General features: G+C 41.0%; 1 protein-coding gene across 1 annotated transcript in view; it reads left to right on the plus strand.

Moving 5' to 3' along the window:
* The window catches only part of ROR1 (ROR family WNT receptor 1), a 388,801-nt gene that overhangs the window by 254,085 nt on the left and 112,666 nt on the right, over positions 1-22,050 (plus strand). Inside the window, exons 3-4 of the mRNA XM_045802165.2 lie at positions 7,465-7,752; positions 8,421-8,451. Coding sequence (XP_045658121.2) covers positions 7,465-7,752; positions 8,421-8,451 — 319 coding nt within the window. The remainder of the gene's footprint in view (positions 1-7,464; positions 7,753-8,420; positions 8,452-22,050) is intronic.

A 22,050-nucleotide genomic window follows, 5' to 3' on the forward strand; every position in this document is an offset into this window, starting at 1 on the left:
GAAAGCTCATTTTCTTTTAGTGCTGAATAATATTCCGGTGCCTAGATGTACTACACTTTATCCACCTACTGAGAGACATCTCGGTTTCCTCAAGGCTCTGTCAGTTAGGAATAAATCTACAAACATCCGTATGCAGGGTTTTGTGTGAACATAAGTTTTCAGCTCCTTTGGGTTAATACCAAGGAGTGAGATTACTGGATCATATGGTAAGAATATGTTTAGTTTTGTGAGAAGCTGCCAAACTGTCTTCCAAAGTGACTGTACCATTTTGCCTTCCCACCAGCAATGAATGAGATTTCCTATTGCTCCGTTTTCTCACCGGCATTTGGTGTTGTCAGTGTTCTGGATTTTGGTCATTCTCATAAGTATATAGCAGTATCTTGTTGTTTTAATTTGCATTTATCTGACGTGGAGTATTTTTTCATATGCTTATTTGCCATTTTTGTATCTTTGATGAGGTATCTGTTAAGGTCTTGGACTGTTTTTTAATCAGGTTTTTGTTTTCTCATCGAATTTTAAGAGTTCTTTGTATATTTTGGACAACATTCCTTTATCAGACGTTTCTTTCGCAAATATTTTCTCCCAGTTCGCGGCTTGTCTTCTCATTCTCTTGACATTGTCTTCGGCAGAGCAGAAGTTTTTTTTAACTTTAATGAATTTCAGCTTGTCAATTACTTCTTTCAAGGATCGTGTCTTCCCGGTAGTATCTAAAAAGTCATTATTGTGGGGCGCCTGGGTGGCTCAGTTGGTCAAGTGTCTGACTTCTGCTCAGGTCACAATCCCGGGGTCCTGTGATCTCTCAGCTGGGAGTCTGCCTGCCCTTACACCCCTCCCCACTCGTGCTCGCTCGCTCTTTCTTTCTCTCTCTCTCTCAAATAAATAAATGAAATCTTTAAAAAAAAATTAAAAAGTCATTATCATATTCAAAATCATCTAGACTTTCTCCTGTTATCTTCCAGGAGTTTTATAATTTGGCATTTTACATTTAGGTCTGTGATCCATTTTGAGTTAATTTTTGTGAAAGGTATAAGATCTGCATCCAGATTCACTTTTTTGCACGTGGATGTACAGTTGTTCCAACACCATTTGTTGAAAAGATTTTCTTTGTTACTTTGTATTGCCTGTGCTTTTTTGTCAAAGATCAGTTGACTGTATTTAGGTGGGTCTATTTCTGGGCTGTCTGTTCTGTTTCATTGATCTGTTCATCCATGCTTTCACCAATACCACACTGTCTTGATTACTGTAGCTTTATATCAAGAATTGGGTAGTATCACTAATATATCATAATTAAAAAAAAGAATTGGGTAGTATCAGTCCTCCAACTTTGATCTTCTCCTTCAATATTATTTTGGCTGTTCTGGAACTTTTGCCTGTGCGTGTAAACTTTAGAACAAGTTTGTCAATATCCACAAAATAACTTGCTGGGATCTTGATTGTAATTGCATCGAATCAGTAATTTGATTCACTTCTACTCACTGTCTGTGGGATCTCAGCCTCGTTACCCTCTCTGTGCATTAGATTTCTGATGTGTAAGATGAGGATAATCATAACAGTTTGTAACAACACCTGCTATAATAATAACTACCCTTTATGTGTTAACTGTTATCACTGTTATTATTGTATCATCATCGTAGATGTTTTTATCATTATCACCGTTATTACCAGTACCACCCCGGGAGACACAGCAACACAGGAGCTAGAGGGTAGAGTCAGCAGAATTAGAATATTTTTCTCTCTGAAGCCACATTATACCCCACCTGCTACTGGCCAGCCTGCCAGCATTTGTGGCCTAAAGAAGAAGGGAAAGAAGGATGAGAAAGCTTCCACGGCTCCAGCACACATTGTCAGAGGTATTGAATCAAGCCACTGAAAGAAAATACAAGTAGCCAGGTATAAATGTAGAAGCCCCGTAGCTTTGTGTGGCATCAGGCCCCATTGGTACCTGCTGTCTGCCATCCAGGGCTTCGGCTACACCATATGGAAATGTAAACCGGTCAGGAGGAGCAGCCCGCACAGGCCCGTGGAACAGAGCATGAAGCCAGAGTCTGGAGGTGAAATGGTGGACACAGGCAGCTAGCTAGTGGCCCAGCTGCTGTCAGGCCCACTTGGCAGGTGTCCTCTGCACTGGGCTTCTTCACAGAGATACCCAGGTGTTCCCTGAAGGGAATGACCACTGGCTCAGAACCCGCAGTGGCCACACCAAGCTCTAGGAGTAGGGAAGAGAATTGATCCCCCAATGTGGCTCATGAGGCTGCTACAGAAGGATCCAGCTGGTTCTGGGAAGAGAATGGATTGTAGCCAGGGGCTTGTTAACAACAAGACTGATAGTAATGATGCAGACATGCGTTTTTATTTTATTTTATTCCAGTCACAAAATGCTTTCATGTTGTTTAGGCCAAATGTTGTTCTGATGCTTCTAGTCTTTGCCAAACTGAGGACCAGGCCATTTGCTTGTTCGAAGTGAGCCGCTACAGATGGCAAACAAATTTGCACATTATTCTTTATTGGTAAAAAGTTAGAACCAAATTCCCTGTGTTTGTGGCAGGGCTCCTTTGCTCAGTAAACACAAAGATTTGTTTACATTTCCTTTGTTCTCTCTGGACATATACTGCTTGGGCCAGCTACTACACCGATTTCAAGATACCCCGTAGTTCTCATTTTTGTTATTAGGTGGGTATTATGTAGCTTCGTGGACAAGTTAACCAACTCTTGCCTGCAGTGTATCAGTTATGTGATCTCAGGCAGGTGACTTCACCCCTCAGGTGTTCTTTTCTGTAAAATCAAGACTGGACTTTGTCTGGAAACCAATCAGCTGGATGAACAATCATTCCCTACTTTTAGGAATAAGATATTTGTGAGAAAAAGAAAAAGGGGTGCCTGGGTGACTCAGTTGGTTAAGCGTCTGACTTTGGCTCAAGTTATGAGCCCAAGATCCTGGGATCAAGTCCCACATCAGGCTCCCTGCTCTTTGGGAAGCCTGCTTCTCCCTCTCCCTCTCCCTCTGTGTGTATGCCCACTCTCTCTCAAATAAATAAATAAAATATTTAAAAAAAAAAAAAACCCAAAACATTGGCCATCAATTGGCTAATGCAAAGGGCACATATACTTAAAAAAAAAAAAAAGGGAGAAAGAAAGAAAGAAAGAAAGAAAGAAAGAGAAAAAAGAAAAGAATACGCTAATGAAATAACAGAAATTCACATGCTACTTGCTCTGTTCCAGAGCCTATTCCAAGCACTTGCCATGTGTTAATTCATTTCGTCCTTGAAATAGCCCTATGAGGAGGATACAACCAGTATACTCATCTCACAGATAACAAAACTGAGACTCAAGCTCACACCGCTGATAAGGAGCAGAACCAGGGCATGAATTCAGGCATTCTGGCGCCAGAGTCTGTGAGGGTTGATTTTGTATGTTAGATCAGCCCTTACTAATTTGTTTTCAATCAATCTGAATACATCTTCAGAAGGTAATTGAAAAACTACCCCCACGTTATAGAACTCTCTGGTTCTTGGCTAATTTATGTTCTTAGAAGAAAAAACTTGAAGCTCTGTATGCCTATGATTATGGTATCATGCAAAGTCACTGGAGTTGGGAGTCAAAGAAATTGTTTAAATGCCAGCTCACCCTTTTAGGTGATATGTATGTGCACTTGGCCACAGAGCTTTCTGGACTTTGGCTGCAACCACCTGTTGGAGAGAACTAAAGAGAAGAAGTAGAAGTGACTTTGGTTTTTGACTAAAGCTCAGCAGGTGATGTTAACCCCTGAGTCATGCACCCGGCAGCTGTCATCCTGGTCTCTGGGAGTGAGGCTTGGTGTTGGTTAGCTTCAATATTGAAAGAAGGTAGGGGACGCCTGGGTGGCTCAGTCCATTGAGCGTCTGACTCTTGTTTTCAGCTCAGGTCATGATCTCAGGGCCGTGGAATTGAGCCCCACGTTGGGCTTTAGGCTCTGCAGTCAGTGGGGAGTCTGCTTGAGACTCTCTCCCTCTTCCTTTAGCCCTCTCCCCCATCTCTCTCACATAAATAAATAAATCTTTAAAAAATTTTTTTTAAAAAGGAGAAGGGCCTGCCAAGGGATAGGCAGAGGAATTGGAATCCCAATATATCAGGTCAGGTGAGTTACCTGGCTTCTGGAGGGAAACTAGAACACCAGCTAAAGCTTAGACCCATTAGCTAGACAATTGTGACGAGTTAGGGGCAGATCACAGCCCTGTGGGAAGTGGGTGTATGTCCCCAGCTTGCTCTTTTTTTAGGGAAGAAACTCAGATTCTGTCTCCACCCCTCAATGGGGCTCTAGTTGCCCAAGCAGTCTGGCAGAATGGAAAGAGCTAGGTTTTGGAGTCCCAAAAGATCTGGATTAGACCTCAGTTCAGCCATGTGGCCTTGGACAAGTCACTTAACTTCTCTGATCGTAGGTCTCCTCGTTGTAAAGCAGTGATAACAGTTCCTGCCTTGTGGGGTTATTGAGCGAGTGAGTACTGTAGTAAAGCCCCTGGCATATTGTAGGATTCTAACTAGTCTATCTGTGCACACTACTGTATTGGCCTATTGGCTCACCTGGACTTTGTGCTTGGCTGAGCCTGAGAACTGAAGGCTGCTGGTGCTGGAGGCTTTGGGCGCAATGTGCAGTGGGATCCCTGAGAGACCATGGGCCTGGTCAGTGCACATCTGAGATGCGATTTCCTCATTGTGATAATTAATGCACCTTTCCTACTTTACCAGATTGTTAGAGGAGAACGTGAGACTGGTAACCTGAAATATACAAAAATTGTTATTATTATAAAAGAATTGCAGTAACATTGATTAACATTTTGAGTGTTTACTTTTTTGCCCAATACTAGTTTAAGTGCCTCCCATGTGTCATCCAATTTAATTTTAATCCTCTAACAGTTTTGCCTGGTAGCGTCCTATTTGTTATTTCTATTTTTCAGTTAAACTGAGGTACCCAGAGGTTAAGAAACTTGCCTAGGGTCACTCAGAATTGAGGGCTGACCCGGGATTCAAACCCAGTTAGTTTAGCTCCAGAACCTACCCAATGGAGTATTAATCACTATGCTTATATTGGCATTGCTATTTCTTTGCTTCTTTTCTACTGAGGATACATAGTTAGCCGTTCTCTGGGTAGGAGACGGGACTGTGAGGCCATGATGGCAGCTCCATCAAGCCACCTGTTCGTTAGTGTCTCTACTCTGTGGGCACACCTCAAATGAATTAGGAACACATGTGCTTCTATCTATGAGCAAAAACATTCATAGATTGAGTATATATGTATATAGATTATAGAAACAAGTTCAGAGATGAAGATCAGAATATAAATGGAAAGAAGCAAGACATTTGCAAAATAATTTATGCACTCATGATTGCATTGTGAAAGATAATTATTCATTGGTTTAAGTGGGATGAAAAGTGTCATTATAGTAACACAGTGAGTGATAGTCATACTTAATCTGTTTTCTACCACTCAAATAAGGTAAATGTCATTCACGTGTGACATTCTCCTATGGGGCTGCCCAGACTTTGACATTTCTCCCCAGTCTTTTTGTGGAAAATTAAGGTACATAATGAATTATTTATTTCTGGCATTTATGAACGCATTTTATAGGAATTTGGGTGCTTAAATTAGCCACTTAGATATCTCCCCAAAAAAGGTTATTTTTCAACAAAGTTCCATTAAATTCAACAAATTTACTATGCTCTGCCTATGCTCTACCGTACGGTAGCTATTAGCCACATGTGGCTGTTAAAATTTAAAATTTAAAAATTCAGTTCTTCAGTTGCTCTAGTTACATATCATGTGCTCAGTAGCTCACCTGTAGCTGGTGGCTGCAATTTAGACAATGCAGATTATAGAACATTTCCATCATTACAGAAAGTTCTATTGTACAATGCTGCTAGATGGTAGGATACACTAAAGATACAATGATGACCAAAACATTCTAGATGCCTGCCCTTATGGGCATATAGTCCTGCAGAGAGGACAGCTGCTTAACAAGCCATCCCAGGTTGGGGGTCAGGGAAGGACAGAAGGCAACGGGAGGGCATGGCAGGGGAGATCTACCAGAGCATGGGTGGTCAGGGCAAATGACACAAAGAAAACTCCTTATACACGAACAACAGACCAGTTTTTAAAAAAATATATTGAACTTAATTTTTTAAATAGTAAATTATTTTCTCTGTAACTGGATTCTGCAACTAATATCAATATGAGATTTAAAATATATTATTGAAGAATAAACTTAAGTAAAATGTATTTCATTATTAAAATAAAGAAATCCCTTAAAAAGCCAAAGGCAAAATGTACATACAGTATGATTCCATTTATGTGCAATTCTAGAACAGACAAAATTAATCTATGATGATAGAAATCAGAACTGCAGTTGCCTAGAATGGAGATGGGGGTGCAGGTGGAAGCAAGGATTGACTACAGAGGATCTTAGGGTACTTTTGGGGACATTGAGGATGCTCTCTATCTTGGTAGGAGCATTGGTTACATGGATATATGCATTTGTCAACACTTATGGAACTATATAACTTACGATGGGTACATTTCCTAAAATGTAAATTATATCTCAATTAAAAGTTGAATATATAGAATTATTTACTGTAACATATTAATGGTTAATATGAGTAACATTATAGAACTATTCATTGCCTCATTACGCTGGCCTCCATGACCTTTATATCATCACTGGCGGGAAGATTTGCAGCATCCTTCCTGATCTTGTGCTATGTGGATATAAATATGTTGCTCCTGCTCTTCCAGTCTTCTATGCTTTCTTTCTTATCAAAAGTGGACAAACTGGGGGGGCATCTGGGTAGCGCAGTCGTTAAGTGTCTGCCTTCAGCTCGGGGCGTGATCCTGGCGTTCCGGGATCGAGTCCCACATCGGGCTCCTCCGCTGGGAGCCTGCTTCCTCCTCTCCCACTCCCCCTGCTTGTGTTCCCTCTCTCGCTGGCTGTCTCTCTGTCAAATAAATGAATAAAAATCTTTAAAAAAAAAAAAAAGTGGACAAGCTGGAAGGAGCTTTGCCAGAATGTTAAGAATGGTGTCATTTTGGGGTGGAAAGATTTGAGGTAATTTTGCAGCTTTTTCTTCTTCACGGTATTGTTTGAATCTGTAACAAGGACTGTATATTTTTCTTATACCTGGAAACATAAAATCTCATTCTGTCTTGGCTTAGAAAGTACATTTACTTATCCATGGGTTACCATATAGTCATTTGAAAACTTCGGGTTTTAAACGATGGTTGGTAACAAGTTTCCTTGTAAGCAGCAGGCTCTGTGGGTGATTGTTCCGCAGTCACGGGGTCTCGGTAAATGTATAATTTCATGCCTGGTCTGCCTCCCTGCCTCTCTTGTGCAGTCCCTCTGTGGTCTTGGGGCACATTGGAGTGGATTGGGGTTGCTCGAAGGTACTCATTAGCTGTCTGCCCCTCTCACCTGCCTCCTTCACCTGTGCTCACAGATTCTTACCTGACCCTCGATGAACCGATGAATAACATCACCACGTCCCTGGGGCAGACAGCTGAGCTGCACTGCAAAGTCTCTGGGAATCCATCTCCCACCATCCGCTGGTTCAAAAATGACGCACCTGTGGTTCAGGAGCCCCGGAGGATCTCCTTTCGGGCAACCAACTATGGCTCCAGGCTGCGGATTAGGAACCTTGACACCACAGACACAGGCTACTTCCAGTGCGTGGCAACAAATGGCAAGAAAGTAGTTTCTACCACTGGAGTCTTGTTCGTCAAGTTTGGTAAGCCACCTTCTACTGGGGATGGCCTTTGGCCCTCAGCATCCACGGGAGTGAGGAGGGAGGGATGCACACATACTGAAAATGTCCTATGTGCCCAGAAACTGGGACAGTTTCTAAAGCTGGTACAGTTGTACCCATTTTACAGCTAAGTAAACCAAGGCCTGCAGTTAAGGACCATGTGCAGGGTTGTCCAGCTAGTAAATAGCAGAGCAGGGGCAGAGTCCAGATCTGTCTGACCCCACAGCCCTGCTCTAAACCACCATGCCAGTGAGAGAGAAGATGGAAAGGTCTGCAGTAGGTATGCCCCTTGTCTGTCCAGCTGCCATCCAAGATCCCTCCTGTCTCGATCAGTGTGCTCCTGTGACCGCTCAGCCTCCCCCTGCAAACCCCCTGCACAGCGTGAGGATGCCTACTGTAGTGACTCATTTGTCAGCACTTATGCTAGCATTTTCCAGGCCCTGAACTGTGGGCTCTAGACAGGTTCTCACTGGTACGTTTTTTTGTAGAGGTGATTGTGGGGGAACTGAAACAAAATAATAAATCCCAGAAAAACAAATATCACCTCAGGGTGGTTGAGTACTTTAATCTGTAACAGTTTGACTGTACCCACGCTCACCCTCCAGTAACCCAGCCTGACTGTTTCTTTTGTTTTCCTTTCATTTTTCCAGGCCCTCCTCCCACTGCAAGTCCAGGATCCTCGTAAGTACTTTTATCTCCCTTCTTGTCACTTCTAAGTGTTTCTCCAGAGGTTTCTAGGGCAAAGGCAATGTTGTCCTCTGCTTGGGCCAAAACGCTGTTTCCAGATTTCATTCCATGTTGCCCTACCCTCATTCCATTTTGCTTTTTCTCTGATACGAAGATTCACAAGAGACCAGCACTGGCACTCACCTCAAGGGTGGTCTCGTTGATTCTGAACATGCTGATGAAAGCGAAAATCTACTTACGTTTTCTATTTTAAAATCAATCTAACACTTAGTTACGACAATGGATTCGGTCAAATCAAACAAAAACTGGTAACAGCGCTGGGTTAGGCCTGGAGCCTGAAAGGATCTCTTCTGTGTTTCTGCAAGCATTGCATTCCTGATGCTCTAGTTACTGAACAACCCAACAGTTAGGCCATCACTTTATTTGTATCCCCTTTAAAAACTCAGAGGCAGAAGTTCTGACTCACGTAGGGGAGGGAAGAAAGCCCTGTGCCGGGACTGAGAGTTACAGGGGTTTGATTCATTCTGAGTCCTTTGTTACTGGAGTCTAAAGACCCCATTTCTTAAAGTGATGCGATTCGTGCTGCATTTGTCCTTTCCTCTGGCCAAGGGGTTCTCTTCCTTTGCTGTAGGAGCATCCACTTGGGGCATTTTTCTTTATGTATATTTTTATTTGGGGGATAAGAGCCTTTTATTAAAACCTTCGCTCTGCAAGAAAATATATTCCATATTTTGTAGACCTCGGCAGTAAAATTCCCTGGGCTCGACCACAAGAGCATCAGAATGTCTGACCCATACGACACCACGGCAAACATAACAGCCACCGAATTTGCTCTAATCCCCTCTGTGCCACTTAATTACAGTGTGGGATATTTTAATATATTTGTGTGTGCCTGGAGGGCCCAGTGGCCCACAGTCCCATTAATAAAACAGGTAATGGGTAAAAATAAACATTGGCCTTCAGCCACCCCGTTCTGCTATTTCGTCAGCCGATTAAAGGCAACTGTAAAAGAGCCTTTAAAATCACCCAAGTGCTAATTGCATTCTACTTATCTAGGTAGAAAATGTTGATTGATCTTAAAACAGGTCAGAAACTTGGTCACTCCGCTTTGCATTGTTGAAGTTAATTTTTTTTTTAATGATCTCGCTATTGGTCGATATGTGGAATCCTTTTGAAGTCTTCTTTAAACAAAGATTAAAACTTTCGTTACTTGCTGTAAAAATGCTTCCCACCCTGGTGCCTTATTTGTTCCTGTTAATCTGTGTTTCAAATGTGGCAGATAATCTGCATTTGAGGTGGATGAATGCGGTCCACTAATCTGCCTTTACTATGAAGCCCTGGGCTCTTGACATTCTGACTGTTGTATTTGCATCAGAGAATTCCTTTTTTATTATCAAAATTATTTTTAAACACTTCTATGTCCTTACTTCTTGAAGTTTTCATTCTTCCTTTGCTACCGTCTTTCTGATGAGCCCAGTCGGAGTATCTCATGGTTTTTAATTTTATACAGAGATAGTATACGGCTTTCATGAGCTGATGTCTACTGAGAGGATATTGATATCCTTAAAGATGCTCAGTCGCAGCTAACAGCATCCTTTGATGTCAGGCCCCTCTGTTTCATGTTAGCCGTCTGATTATCCATCAGATTAGTCAGCAAGAGCATGAAATGTATAGATAGTTGGCATGTTTGCTTAGAGGGAACTACAGTAAAATACAACTGAAGTTGGAAATCCCATGGGGCCTTTTGCAGGTCGATCTTCACCCTTATTTGGACATTGATAGTGGCATTTTCCTTTTCTTTTTTTAAAAGATTTATTTATTTATTTGAGACAGAGAGAGCACACGCTCGCACATGGGGAAGGGGCAAGGGGAAAGGGAGGGAGAGAATCTCAAGCAGACTCCCCACTGAGCTCAGAGACAGACTCAGGCTTGATCCCAGGTCCCTGAGATCATGACCTGAGCTGAAGTCAAGAGTCAGACGCATAACCAACTAAGCCACCCAGGCACCCCACCAGTTGGAGGGTTTTTTAAAATTTTATTATTGTGTTCAGTTAGCCCAGTTGGCATTTTGATGCACTTTTTTCTCTTTCCCTTAGAAACCAGTGACCTATCCTACTTTTTCTATTTTCTCTGCTGCCACCACTTAACCCTGTTCCTAAGAGTTCTTCTCTAACCGAGACTAATTCCCAGATAGAATGCTAGTCTCCTTTCTCTATCCTCATGGCCCCCAGCAAGCAGGCAAACCCCACAAGAGGACTGGTAGAACGTGACAAAATGATAGCCACGGTGACTATCGAAGATTTGGGGATTGCTCTGCAAGCCTTTTCTCAAGCTGCACCATCTTTTTTCCAAGGTAGGAGTGAAGTGTAGCTGTCACATCGCTCTGTTTACTTGAGGGTAGCACAGCAGAGTTACTGCAAAGGAATGCAGTGCAAGCCCATGACACAGGCCTAGCGTTTGGAATGGTGAAATGTATTAGGTTTAGGAAACCTGGTGAGAGCCAAGTGCCATTTGAGACCACAGAGCCACATAACCCCCAACTGAGAAGGTCTTGGAGGGTCCCTGAGACAATGGCCCAGGGAGGCAAAGGTGGTGAGACACTTGTCACTCCTCCTGGGGACTACGTCAGGTTTCCACATGAAGCTTACAGAATGGCATTTTAGGATGTAGTAGGAGCAAGTCTGAGACGTTAGTTTGGCTTCTGTTCATAGCTTCAGGCTTTGTATCTTCTGTCATTGTTGGGTCCTGGCCCACCCCTGACAATGATTAGGGCCTGGGGCATGAGTACAAGTGGAGGCCCACATACCGCACGTCTAAATATTTAAAGTTATAAATCAAGCCAGCAAACTGTTACATGAAATATGTTCTGTCCTCCCACATTGACAAATATACCTTCATAATGACAAAATCAAAAAATACTTAGAAAGTTATGGTTTGTATATGACTAAAAGCCAAGAACTATCAAAAATGACTACTTTAATCATTATTATGCTTGTCTGGGTGTTCTGTTCATGGCCAGAGACATTTTATATATAGAGATATAGATATAGATATAGATATATACATATATCTATACATATATACATATGTATATATCTATATCTATATATACATACATGATGCATAGATTGTTATATATTAGTTCCATTAAAATTTTTTTATTGCCTTCAGTTCAGCAAAATGACTACCTTGTTGTTTTACACAGATTTTTTTTTTTAAAGATTATTTATTTATTTATTCGACAGGATAGAGACAGCCAGCGAGAGAGGGAACACAAGCAGGGGGAGTGGGAGAGGAAGAAGCAGGCTTATAGTGGAGGAGCCTGATGCGGGGCTCGATCCCACAACGCCGGGATCACACCCTGAGCCGAAGGCAGACGCCCAACCGCTGTGCCACCCAGGCGCCCCTACACAGATTTTTATACAAGATTTTAGCGTGTATTCTTTTGACAAGAACCCCAAATTAGACAAATTTTCTTGAGTTGTTGTAATTTTTACTTTTTAAAACTAATTTTAATTTGAACAAACTGTACTCCTCTGAGCCAGTAGCAGCTATAATTATCAATGAAACTCCTAAAGCAATAGTTCAATTTGCGAACAATTACAGCAAATGAACTAAGAACTTTAGATATCATATTCAAATATAACAGTGGGGTCATGTGATAAATAATCACACAATATTTCACAACATATTATGAAATAATATAACCTATATTATATACATTATATATATTATATATTATCACATAATATATATGGGGTCATGATAAGTAATCACATGATATTGTATAATATATTATAAAATATTATATTATGTATCATATTATTATAAAATATGATTTCATCATATGAATCAGCATCACGCTTCACATATTATCCTATACATGCACAAATTTAAGAACAATATGAATTGCTTAATATATTAGTTTTCTACAGCTGCTATTACAAAGAGTACTGAGTTGACTTAAACAACAGAAAGTTATTGTCTTACAGGTCTAGGCGCTAGAAATCCTAGATCAAGATGTTGGCGGGTTAGTTCTTTCTGAAGTCTGTGAGGAGGATTTCTCTCTTCTTTTGGTGACTTGCCATTATTCTTTGGCTTGTTGATACATCATCTTGATTTCTGCCATGATATTTACAGGGCATTCTCCCTCCAAGTGCGCGTGTCTCCAGATTTCCCCTTTTTGTAATGACACCAGTCATAATGTATTAAGACCCACTCCAGTGACCTCATTTTAATTTAATTACATCTATAAAGACCCTATTTGCAAATAAGGTCACATTTTGAGGTCCTGGGGATTAGGACTTCAACATATGAATGTTGAGGGAACATAATTCAACTCATAACACTGACTATTGCGGAATTGTTCTCAGCCATGAGCATATAATCTTGCAAATATTATTCTTTTTTAAAAGATTTATTTATTTATTAGAGCGAGAGAGAGAGCAGGGGAGGGGCTGAGGGAGAGAGAGAGATAGAATCCCAAGCAGACTCCCCACTGAGCATGGAACCTGATCCCACAACCTATGAGATCATGACCTGAGCCGAAACCAAGAGTTGGATGCTTAACCAACTGAGCCACCCAGGCACCCCAATCTTGCAAAATGTTATTTTAATTTGTAAGCGCTTTCAGAATATAAAGAAATATTAAGAAAAACAAGAAAATGGATGCTTGGTACTATTGGGAATGATAGTTTGTTGTGCAAGCATACACTGAGGAAGAATTTGACAAGTTGGTTCTCTTTTCTCTTACTGAAGTGCTTTTGCAACTGCAGTCCTTCCTGGGCTCCAAGCAGTGCCCAGCTCCTCCACTGGCAGTGATGCAACACACAGATCCTCATAGTATAGAATCACGCTTGCCTTCTACTCTAAGAACACAGGGCAAGAGGTGTAGAGAAGTGATCCCTGGGGCCAGATCGGTGTTAGTCACAGAGTATATATTTAAAGTTTCGGTTATACTGTGTCAGCACCGAGTGCCAGATCTCAAGAGGCAGAAGACCCCATGTGTATATTGAACTTATTTTCAGTGTGTTTGTTGTATGTAGGTCCAGGGCAGGGGCCCTTCTTTTTTTTTTAAATAACAGTTTTACTGGCATATAGTTCACATACCATAAAATTGACCATTTTAAAGTATAAGACTTTGTGTTTTTAATATATTCACAGAGTTTATAACCCTCACTGCTATCTTACTTTAGAACATTCTCGTCATCTCATAAAGAAACTCCTCTCATCCCCTGATAACTTCTAATCTACTTTATATCTCTATGAGTTTGCCTTTTCTAGATATTTCATATAAATAGAGTCATATGATTTGTCCTTTTGTGTCTGGCTCCTCTCACTTAGCATAATGGTTTAGGGATTTATTCATGTTACAGCATTCATCAGCACTTCATCCTTTTTATGCCTAGTTGAGAGATAAAACTCACCATCATAGTCTGCAACATTTCCTTGACTTTCAAGATTTTTTCAGGGGGAGCCATTCTGGGGCCCATTGCATTTTCATATGAACTTTAGGGTCAGTTTGTTAATTTCTGCCTAAAAGCCAGCTAGGGTTTTGATAAGGATTGCAATGAATCTGTAGATTAATTTGAGGTGTATAGTCATCTAAACAATATTAAATCTTCCAATTCATGAATTCGGTGTCTTTCCATTTATTAAATTTCTTTCAATGATGTTTTGTAGATGTCAATATTCAAGACTTTCTCCTTTTCTGTTAATTTTTTTTTTTTAAGAGAGGGAATGAGTTGGGGAAGGCGCAAAGGGAGAAAGAGAGAGAGAATCTTAAGCAGGCTCCATGCCCAGCACAGAGCCCAACACAGGGCTCGATCTCACAACGCTGAGATGTGACCTGAACCACAATAGGAGTCAGATGCTTAACTAACTGAACCAACCCAGGAGCCCCATCAGTTAAATTTATTTCTAATATTTTATTATTTTTCATGCTGTTAGAAACTGAATTGGTTTTTTTAAATTTCATGTTCAGATTATTCATTGCTACTCTATAGAGATAAAACTGATTTTTTTTTTAAGATTTTATTTATTTATTTGACAGAGATAGAGACAGCCAGCGAGAGAGGGAACACAAGCAGGGGGAGTGGGAGAGGAAGAAGCAGGCTCATAGCTGAGGAGCCTGATGTGGGGCTCGATCCCAGAACGCTGGGATCACACCCTGAACCGAAGGCAGACGCTTAACCGCTGTGCCACCCAGGCGCCCCATAAAACTGATTTTTTTGTACTGATCTTGTATTCTGCACCCTCGCTGAGCTCATTTATTTGCTCTAATAGGTTTTTTGTGGATTTCTTATGATTTTCTGTCTATAAGATCATGTCACCTGCGAATAGAGATTGTTTTACTTTTTCCTGTTCGATCTGTATGCTTTTTATTTATGTTTTCCAGCCTAATTACTGTGGCTAGAAACTTCAGTTAAATAGAAGTGGCAAGAGTGGACATTCTGGGCTTTTTCCTTATACTAAGAGGAAAACTTTTCTGATGCTAGCTGAGGGTTTTTCTTCAATGTCTTTATCAGATTGAGGAAGTTTTGTTCTTATTTTGTTGTGTGATTTTTTTATTACGAAAGGATGTTGAATTTTGTCAAATGTTTTTTCTATGTCTATTGAGAAGATCACTTTTTTTTAACTTTATTATATTAATGTGATCTATGCATTGATTGATTTTTTTATTTTAAACCGAGCTCACATTCCTAGAATAATTTCCATTTGGTCATGGTCTATACTTCCTTTTTATGTGTTGCTAGATTCCATTTACTGGCATTTTGTTGAGGAATTCTGTGTCTGTGTTTTTAAAAGATACTGGTCTGTACATTTTTTGTGAGTCTTTGTCTAGTTCTGATATCAGGATAATTCAGGCCTCTTAGAATGAGTTGGAAAGTATTCACTTGTCTTCTATTTTTTTAAGAGTTTGTGGATTTGTGTTAATTCTTCAAATGTTTGTGGTAGAGCTTACCAGTAAAGCCACTGGGCATGAACTTTTTTTTGTGGGAAGTTTCATAATTACTAATTCAACTTCTTTACTTGTTATAGGTCTATTCAGATTTTCTGTTTCTTCTTGAGTCAATTCCAGTAGTTTGTGTCTTTCTAGGAATTTATGTATTTCATCTGGATTATCTAAATTGTTGGCATAGAGCTGTTCATAGTTTTCCTTATTATTTCTTTACTTTCTATAAAATCAGTAGCGGTGTCCCTTCTTTCATTCCTGATTTTAGTAACTTATGTCTTCTTCTTTTTTTTTTTTTAAACTTTCTTTTTCTCTGGTCAGACTACCTAGTCTAGCTAAAGGTTATTCAATTTTGCTGAACTTTTTGAAGAACTATCTTTTATTGAAAACTGGACTTCTGTGTGTGTGTGTGTGTGTGTGTGTGTGTATAGTTGACCCACTGTTATATTAGCTTCAGGTGTTCAACTTAGTGATTGAACAAGTTTATACATTATGCTATGTTCACCACAAGTGTAGCCACCACTTGTCACCATACGATGCTATTGTAGTATCATTGACTATATTCTATATGCTGTGCCTTTTATTCCCACTATGTATTCATTCTGTACTGGAAGCCTGTGTCTCCCACTCCCCTTCATCCATTTTACCTCTGCCCCCTCCCCTTCCCCTCTTGTAACAATCAGTTTGTTCTCTGTATTTATAGGTCTGATTCTGCTTTTTGTTTATTCATTTGTTTGTTTTTAATTCCGCATATAAGTGAAATCATATGCCTTTCTCAGTCTGACTTATTTTATTTAGAATTATACTCTCTAGGTCCATCCATGTTGTCATAAATGGCATGATCTTAAGATTTTGAGCAACCTTTTTATGGCTGTGTGATATTTCATGTATGTATACCACTTCTTCCTTATCCATTTGTCTTTCAGTGGATGCTTAGGTTGCTTCCACATCTTGGCTATTTTATATAATGCTGCAATAAGCATAGGGTGCATATATGTTTTGGAATTAGTGTTTTCATTTTCTTTGGGTAAATACCCAGTAGTGGAATTACTGTATCATATGGTAATTTTTATGTTTTTGAGGAACCTCCATACTGTTTTCCACAGTGGCTGCACCAATTTATGTTCCCATCAACAGTGTACAAGGGTTCCTTTTTCTCCACATCCTTGCCAACATTTGTTATTTTTTGTCTTTTTGATTATAGCCATTTTAACAGGTGTGAAGTAATATCTCATTGTGGTTTTAATTTGCATTTCCATGATGGTTAATGATGTTAAGAGCTTATCTTTTCATGTGTCTGTTGATCATCTATATGCTTTCTTTGGAAAAATGTCCTCTGCCCATGTTTTTAATTGGACTATTTGTGGGGTTTTGTTGTTGTTGTTGTTGTTGTTGTTGTTGTTTGTTTTTGGTTTTTTTGGTGTTGAGTTGTATAAGTTCTTTATATATTTTGGATATTAAACCCTTATCAGACATGTCATTTGCACATATCTTCTCCTGTTCAGCAGATTGTCTTTTTGTTCTGTTGATCATTCCTTCACTATGCAAGAGCTTTTTATTTTGATGCAGTCCCAACTATTTATCTTTGGCTTTGTTTCTCTTGCCTGAGGAGACAGGTCGAGAAAAATGTTGCAAGAGCCAATGTCAGAGAAATTACTGCCTGTATTCTCTTCTAGAATTTTCATGGTTTCAGGTCTCATATTTAGATCTTTAATCCATTTTGATTTTATTTTTTGTGTCTTAAAAAAGAAGCCGGTTTCATTCTTTTACATGTAGCTGTTCAGTTTTTCCAGGACCATTTATTGAAGAATCTGTCTGTTCCCCATTGTATAATCTTGCCTCCTATGTCATAGATGAATTGACCATATAAATGTAGGTTTATTTCTGGGCTCTCTATTCTGTTCTATTGATCTGTGTGTCTATTTTTGTGCCATACCACAATGTTTTGATTACTACAGCTTTGTAGGATATTTTGAAATCTGAAATTGTGATACCTCCAGCTTTGTTTTCCTTTATCAAGATTACCTTGGCTTTTGGGGGTCTTTTGTGTGAAAATTGGACATTTAAATAATATAATATGGCAACTCAAATCAGATTGCCTCCCCTCTGATGTTGCTGTGTGCTATTGTTGCTGTTTGTTTAGTGACTTTCCTAGAACAATTCTGTATAGTCTATCTTCCCTATCATATATGGCTACTGAAGTCTTTGCTCAGTTTACTGATCAGCTAAGATAGGACAGATGACCTTAGACCGTGGGTCTCCCACCCTTGCCGAGGGGCTCCAGGTGTGTTTGGGACCATGCCTTCAGCAGCCCCGTAATTTTTAACACTGCCTTTGCTTCCATTTCATGCTTACGCAGTCTCACCTAGCCAGAGGTGAGGATTAGGGCTTCCTCGGGTCTCTCCTGGGCGTGCACATAGCCCCTCACGTGAACACATCCTTCTAACTCCCCAGAAATATGTTAGAGATTTTCAAAGCCCCCTGTGAACATCTTGTTCCTTCAATCTTCCCTTTGAGCTTTTGGGTTTTTTGGCCAGGCTCTTGTTTTTCCCAACTTGTATTGCTACCCCAGGCAACTATGAGTTTTTTTCAACAAATATCCTGGAGCTAGGGCTTTTCCCACTAAGAAGTTCTGAATCTAGTCAAATAAAGACAAGCCCTGTAAATAGGACTTTCCAGAATGCTGCTAGACAGATCAAATAGTGGCAATTCTCTAGAGCTGGGAATTTTGAGGCATTCCAATCCCCTCTGCCTCCTCCAGTGATTGCTAGGCTGTTGGTTTTCACAGCTGCTGTGGTGGTGGAGCTGCTGGTTTTCAAGGTTACCACAGAACTCAGGAGGGGGAAATTAGAATAGAGCATGTTAAAAATCCACAGGACTCTGTTCTTACCAAATTTTAGCCTTTTTTCTTGAATAAAGGCTCCTCAGAGTGTTGCAAGCCTTTGGCTAATTTCCAGAGTTCTGCAAATGTTGATTTTCACAATTTTTTGCTGGTATGCTCATTGCTTTAATGGAGGAACAGATTTTTAGAGGTCCTTACTGTCATTCCATATTTCCTTCCTCCCTCTCCTCCATGTCTAAGGACGATCCTGGGTGGGTGCTGTCTTCGAAGGCCTTCGAGGCCCAAAGGCATTGTTCCATTTGACCACCTCCCTTTGTTGAACTTCTTCCTCAGAACGAGGCAGTGTGCTGGGATTCTTTACAAACGTCACCTCTCTGTTTCAAGACTGCTCTCCAGGGAAGATGTTTTGATCCCCATATTATCAAAGATGCTCCACAAACACTAAACGGCTTTAACTGGACCTAGTTCATATCTAATTTCTTCAATTTTAATATTGTAGGGTCATTAAATTGAGTGAAGGAAGCACCAATATTATATTACTCGTGGTTGCTTTAGGTCTTCTGGTGTATATCTCGAGCTTTTTTTTTTTTTTTTTTTTTTAAGATTTTATTTATTTATTTGTTTGCCAGAGAAAGAAAGAGAGAGGGAGACAGCACAAGCAGGGGGAGCGGCAAGCGGAGGGAGAAGCTGGCTCCCCACTGAGCAAGGAGCCCGATGTGGGACTTGATCCCAGGACCCTGGCATCATGACCTGTGCCTTAACGACTGAGCCACCCAGGCGTCCCTATCTTGAGCTTTTTAATAGGCAAACAGATCCAATCCAACTAACACTAAACACCGATTCAGTTCAACAAATATTCGTTAATTACCTATAAAATGCCAGGCATTCAGCCAACCTCTATGGAAACTACAAAGACTGAACTTTGCCCTCAAACTACTTACCCAGTGTCCTGGGGCCACAAAAATGGGCCTTCCGTGGCATCAGTAGGTGCTTCCAACCAGCCACCCACTCTTCTCCATCTCCCTACCACCTCCTCCTCTAAGCCACCATCATATCTCATTTGAAATTCTGGAACAGCCTTAGTACAAATTTACCTCCTTCCACCCTTGCTTCCTATGGGCTGTTTCTCATCACAGAAACCAGAGTGAGCTTTGAAAAATACCTTCTGCCCTGTTAAACCCTCTTCGCTGCCCAGGACTTTCCATGTCGAATAGATCCCCAAATCCTTGCCCTGGCCTGTAAGGCTCTCTGCCTACCTCTGTGACTGTCCCTTGTTCTACTCCCACCTTGATCATTCAACCCCAGTGCTCCTTGGATTCTCCAGGCTTGTTCTGCAGGCTGGAGGATTTCTGGGCTAGCAGTTCTTTCTGCCTGGAGGGCTTCGTTCTGAGATCTTTGCATGACTCAGTCTCTCTTGCTTTTGAGTTCTCACCTGAAATGTCACCTTCCTAGAAATGACCCGGAATCTACCATAGCTCCCAGTCACTTTCTATCATATAACTCTGTTTCATTTATATCAGGGTAGTTATCACCACTACAGAGGCTGCTTTTAGGCAAAAGGCTTGAGCCATGGAAACCTGAGTAAGGTAGAAGGGCCCTCGGTGACCGCGGGGCTGCATGCAAACAGGCTCTTTAGTGACCCACCTCAGAATAGCCATAGGCCCTCGCTGACCAATGGGCTACTCACAACCGGGCACAGGTACCAAAAAAGGAAAATTCCGTACATTCTCATACCTCCTCACTTCCCTTAACTATAGCTCTGTAACACTGCGTCTGGCAGGCAGTGTCTCCTTTGCTGTCCTGCCTGCTGCTCCCTTACGGTGTATTCAATAAACTTCTAGCTCCGTTGTTCTGCCTTGGGTGAATTCTTTTACCACCCACACAGCTGTCTGCTGTCCTCGTCAGATTGGGGTTGTACCAAAACTACCTAACACTGTCTTTTTTTATTCATTTGTTTATGTTTTTGCAAAATAAGCTTCATGAGCTCAGGACCTTGTCTGCTTCATATACCATTCTATCCCCAGTCTAAGAACGTAGCTAGCATTTAGTAAATATTCACTAGGAAGAAGGAAAGGAAAGGAGAGGAGAGGAGAGAAAGAAAGGGAGAGAAGGGGCAGGGAGAGGGAGGGAGGAATGAAGGAAGGAAGGAAGGGAGGGAGGGAAGGAGGAAAGGAGAACATCTGATTGTCCTCTGAGATGGTGAGGACAGGATCTATCTCTAGTATTGTCATTAGCAGTGATGAGACAATGAATATAGGGTACCTGACACCCAGTAGAATTCAGTAGGTATTCCTCAAGTGAATGAGATAATATTTATTGACTGACTGACTCCACTGTCTCACACACCTTATGACATATGAAAAATCCTAGCATGGAGCCTAATATATAAAGTTCAATGAATTTAAGTTGTACTTCTTTCTTTTCTTTCATCCTCTGTGAGATCTTGCAGAATCAGTCTGTAAAAGGGGCATGGTTAAAAAAAAAAACAAAGGTACCCATCTCATAGGGTTTTGTGAAGATTGAATGAAATAATGAGATGATGCATGTAAACTAGTACCGTGCCTAGCACATATTAGGAGCTTAATAATCTTGCCTGGCATCATCATCATCCTCATTGCTGCTATGTTTTAAATTGACTCATCATTGCTATTTGAGCTCAGAGGCTATACCTTCTTCCTGCCAGAGTCTTTCTAGACAACATTCCCTGCTGTGAACCCCAGCAAGAGACCTTGAAGCCTTTATTTCCTTTTCTCTTGTTGACCTTTGGCTGAAGTCCTTTTCTGCAGAAAGACAAAGTGACCAGCTTTTGATGAATTCTTTCCCTCTCTTATCTGCTTCCAAGTCTCAGCCACAGTGAAGAAGTGTAGCTGGGCGCTGGCCCAGCCCAGGAAGCGATAATGTAATTTTCAACTCAAGATAAACTCAAGGATAACTTTCAACGCAGCTACTCAGGCAGTCTAGGGGCGGAGGTGCCTTGCAGAGGAGAAACCAGGAAGTCACTCAGCAGCTGGCCCAGGACACGGGGGGCCATTGCTCCAGTGAAGTAACTGACCTCCGTCTCTTCGTCAAACCGCTGGAGACTCAGTGCTCTGCAGAGAAGGGGCAGATAGAGGGAATGTGGAGAGATTAGATAAGAAGGATTTCCCAATCCCAGTAGGGGATAGATCCAAAAGCACAGAAGGTTGAGAAGCCAAACTCTCATATCCCAATCCACCCCCATCACTCAACAATTCCCACTGTATGAATGGGGTGTGGAAAGCTTCCAGTTAAAACGATACTTGTGAATATTGGCAAAGCTTATCTTTGTGTACAGGGCACATTTAAAGAGAGAAGAGGGAAGATAAGTTCTTGCTTTCTAGGAACACACATTCTGAAAGCTTGTCCACCAGGCCATGAGCTTCTCAGTCTACTTGTTAGTCGTGAAGGTACCTCCATAACTCACCCAGTACCTAGCACGTAGTAGATGCTCAACAAATGTGTTTAACTTGTACATTGAGAGTCTGTATTCTGAAATCTTTTCTCCACATATGACAAGGTTTTATTCACTTACTCAGCACGTTTTTATCAAGTGCCTTCTGTGCTCCAGGCCTCCGGTTCTTAGAAGCTTTTTTCAAGTCGTACAAGTGAGTGCCAAGCAGCAAACCAGTCTAAAAGTCCTCATTCTACATCATTTACAATTTCCCTTCCTGTGTTTATGAGTTTTAGTATCAGCTCCTGCTGTAAGTTACAGAGCAAGTACTTTTCAAGAAATGGAGAACATCTCTACCTCAACTCTGGCTGTGGGTGAACTAGAAAG

This window comes from Ursus americanus, chromosome 12 (genome assembly GCF_024610735.1).
Source record: "Ursus americanus isolate L20-20 chromosome 12, mUrsAme1.1.p, whole genome shotgun sequence".
In the NCBI taxonomy this organism is placed as follows: Eukaryota; Metazoa; Chordata; class Mammalia; order Carnivora; family Ursidae; genus Ursus; species Ursus americanus.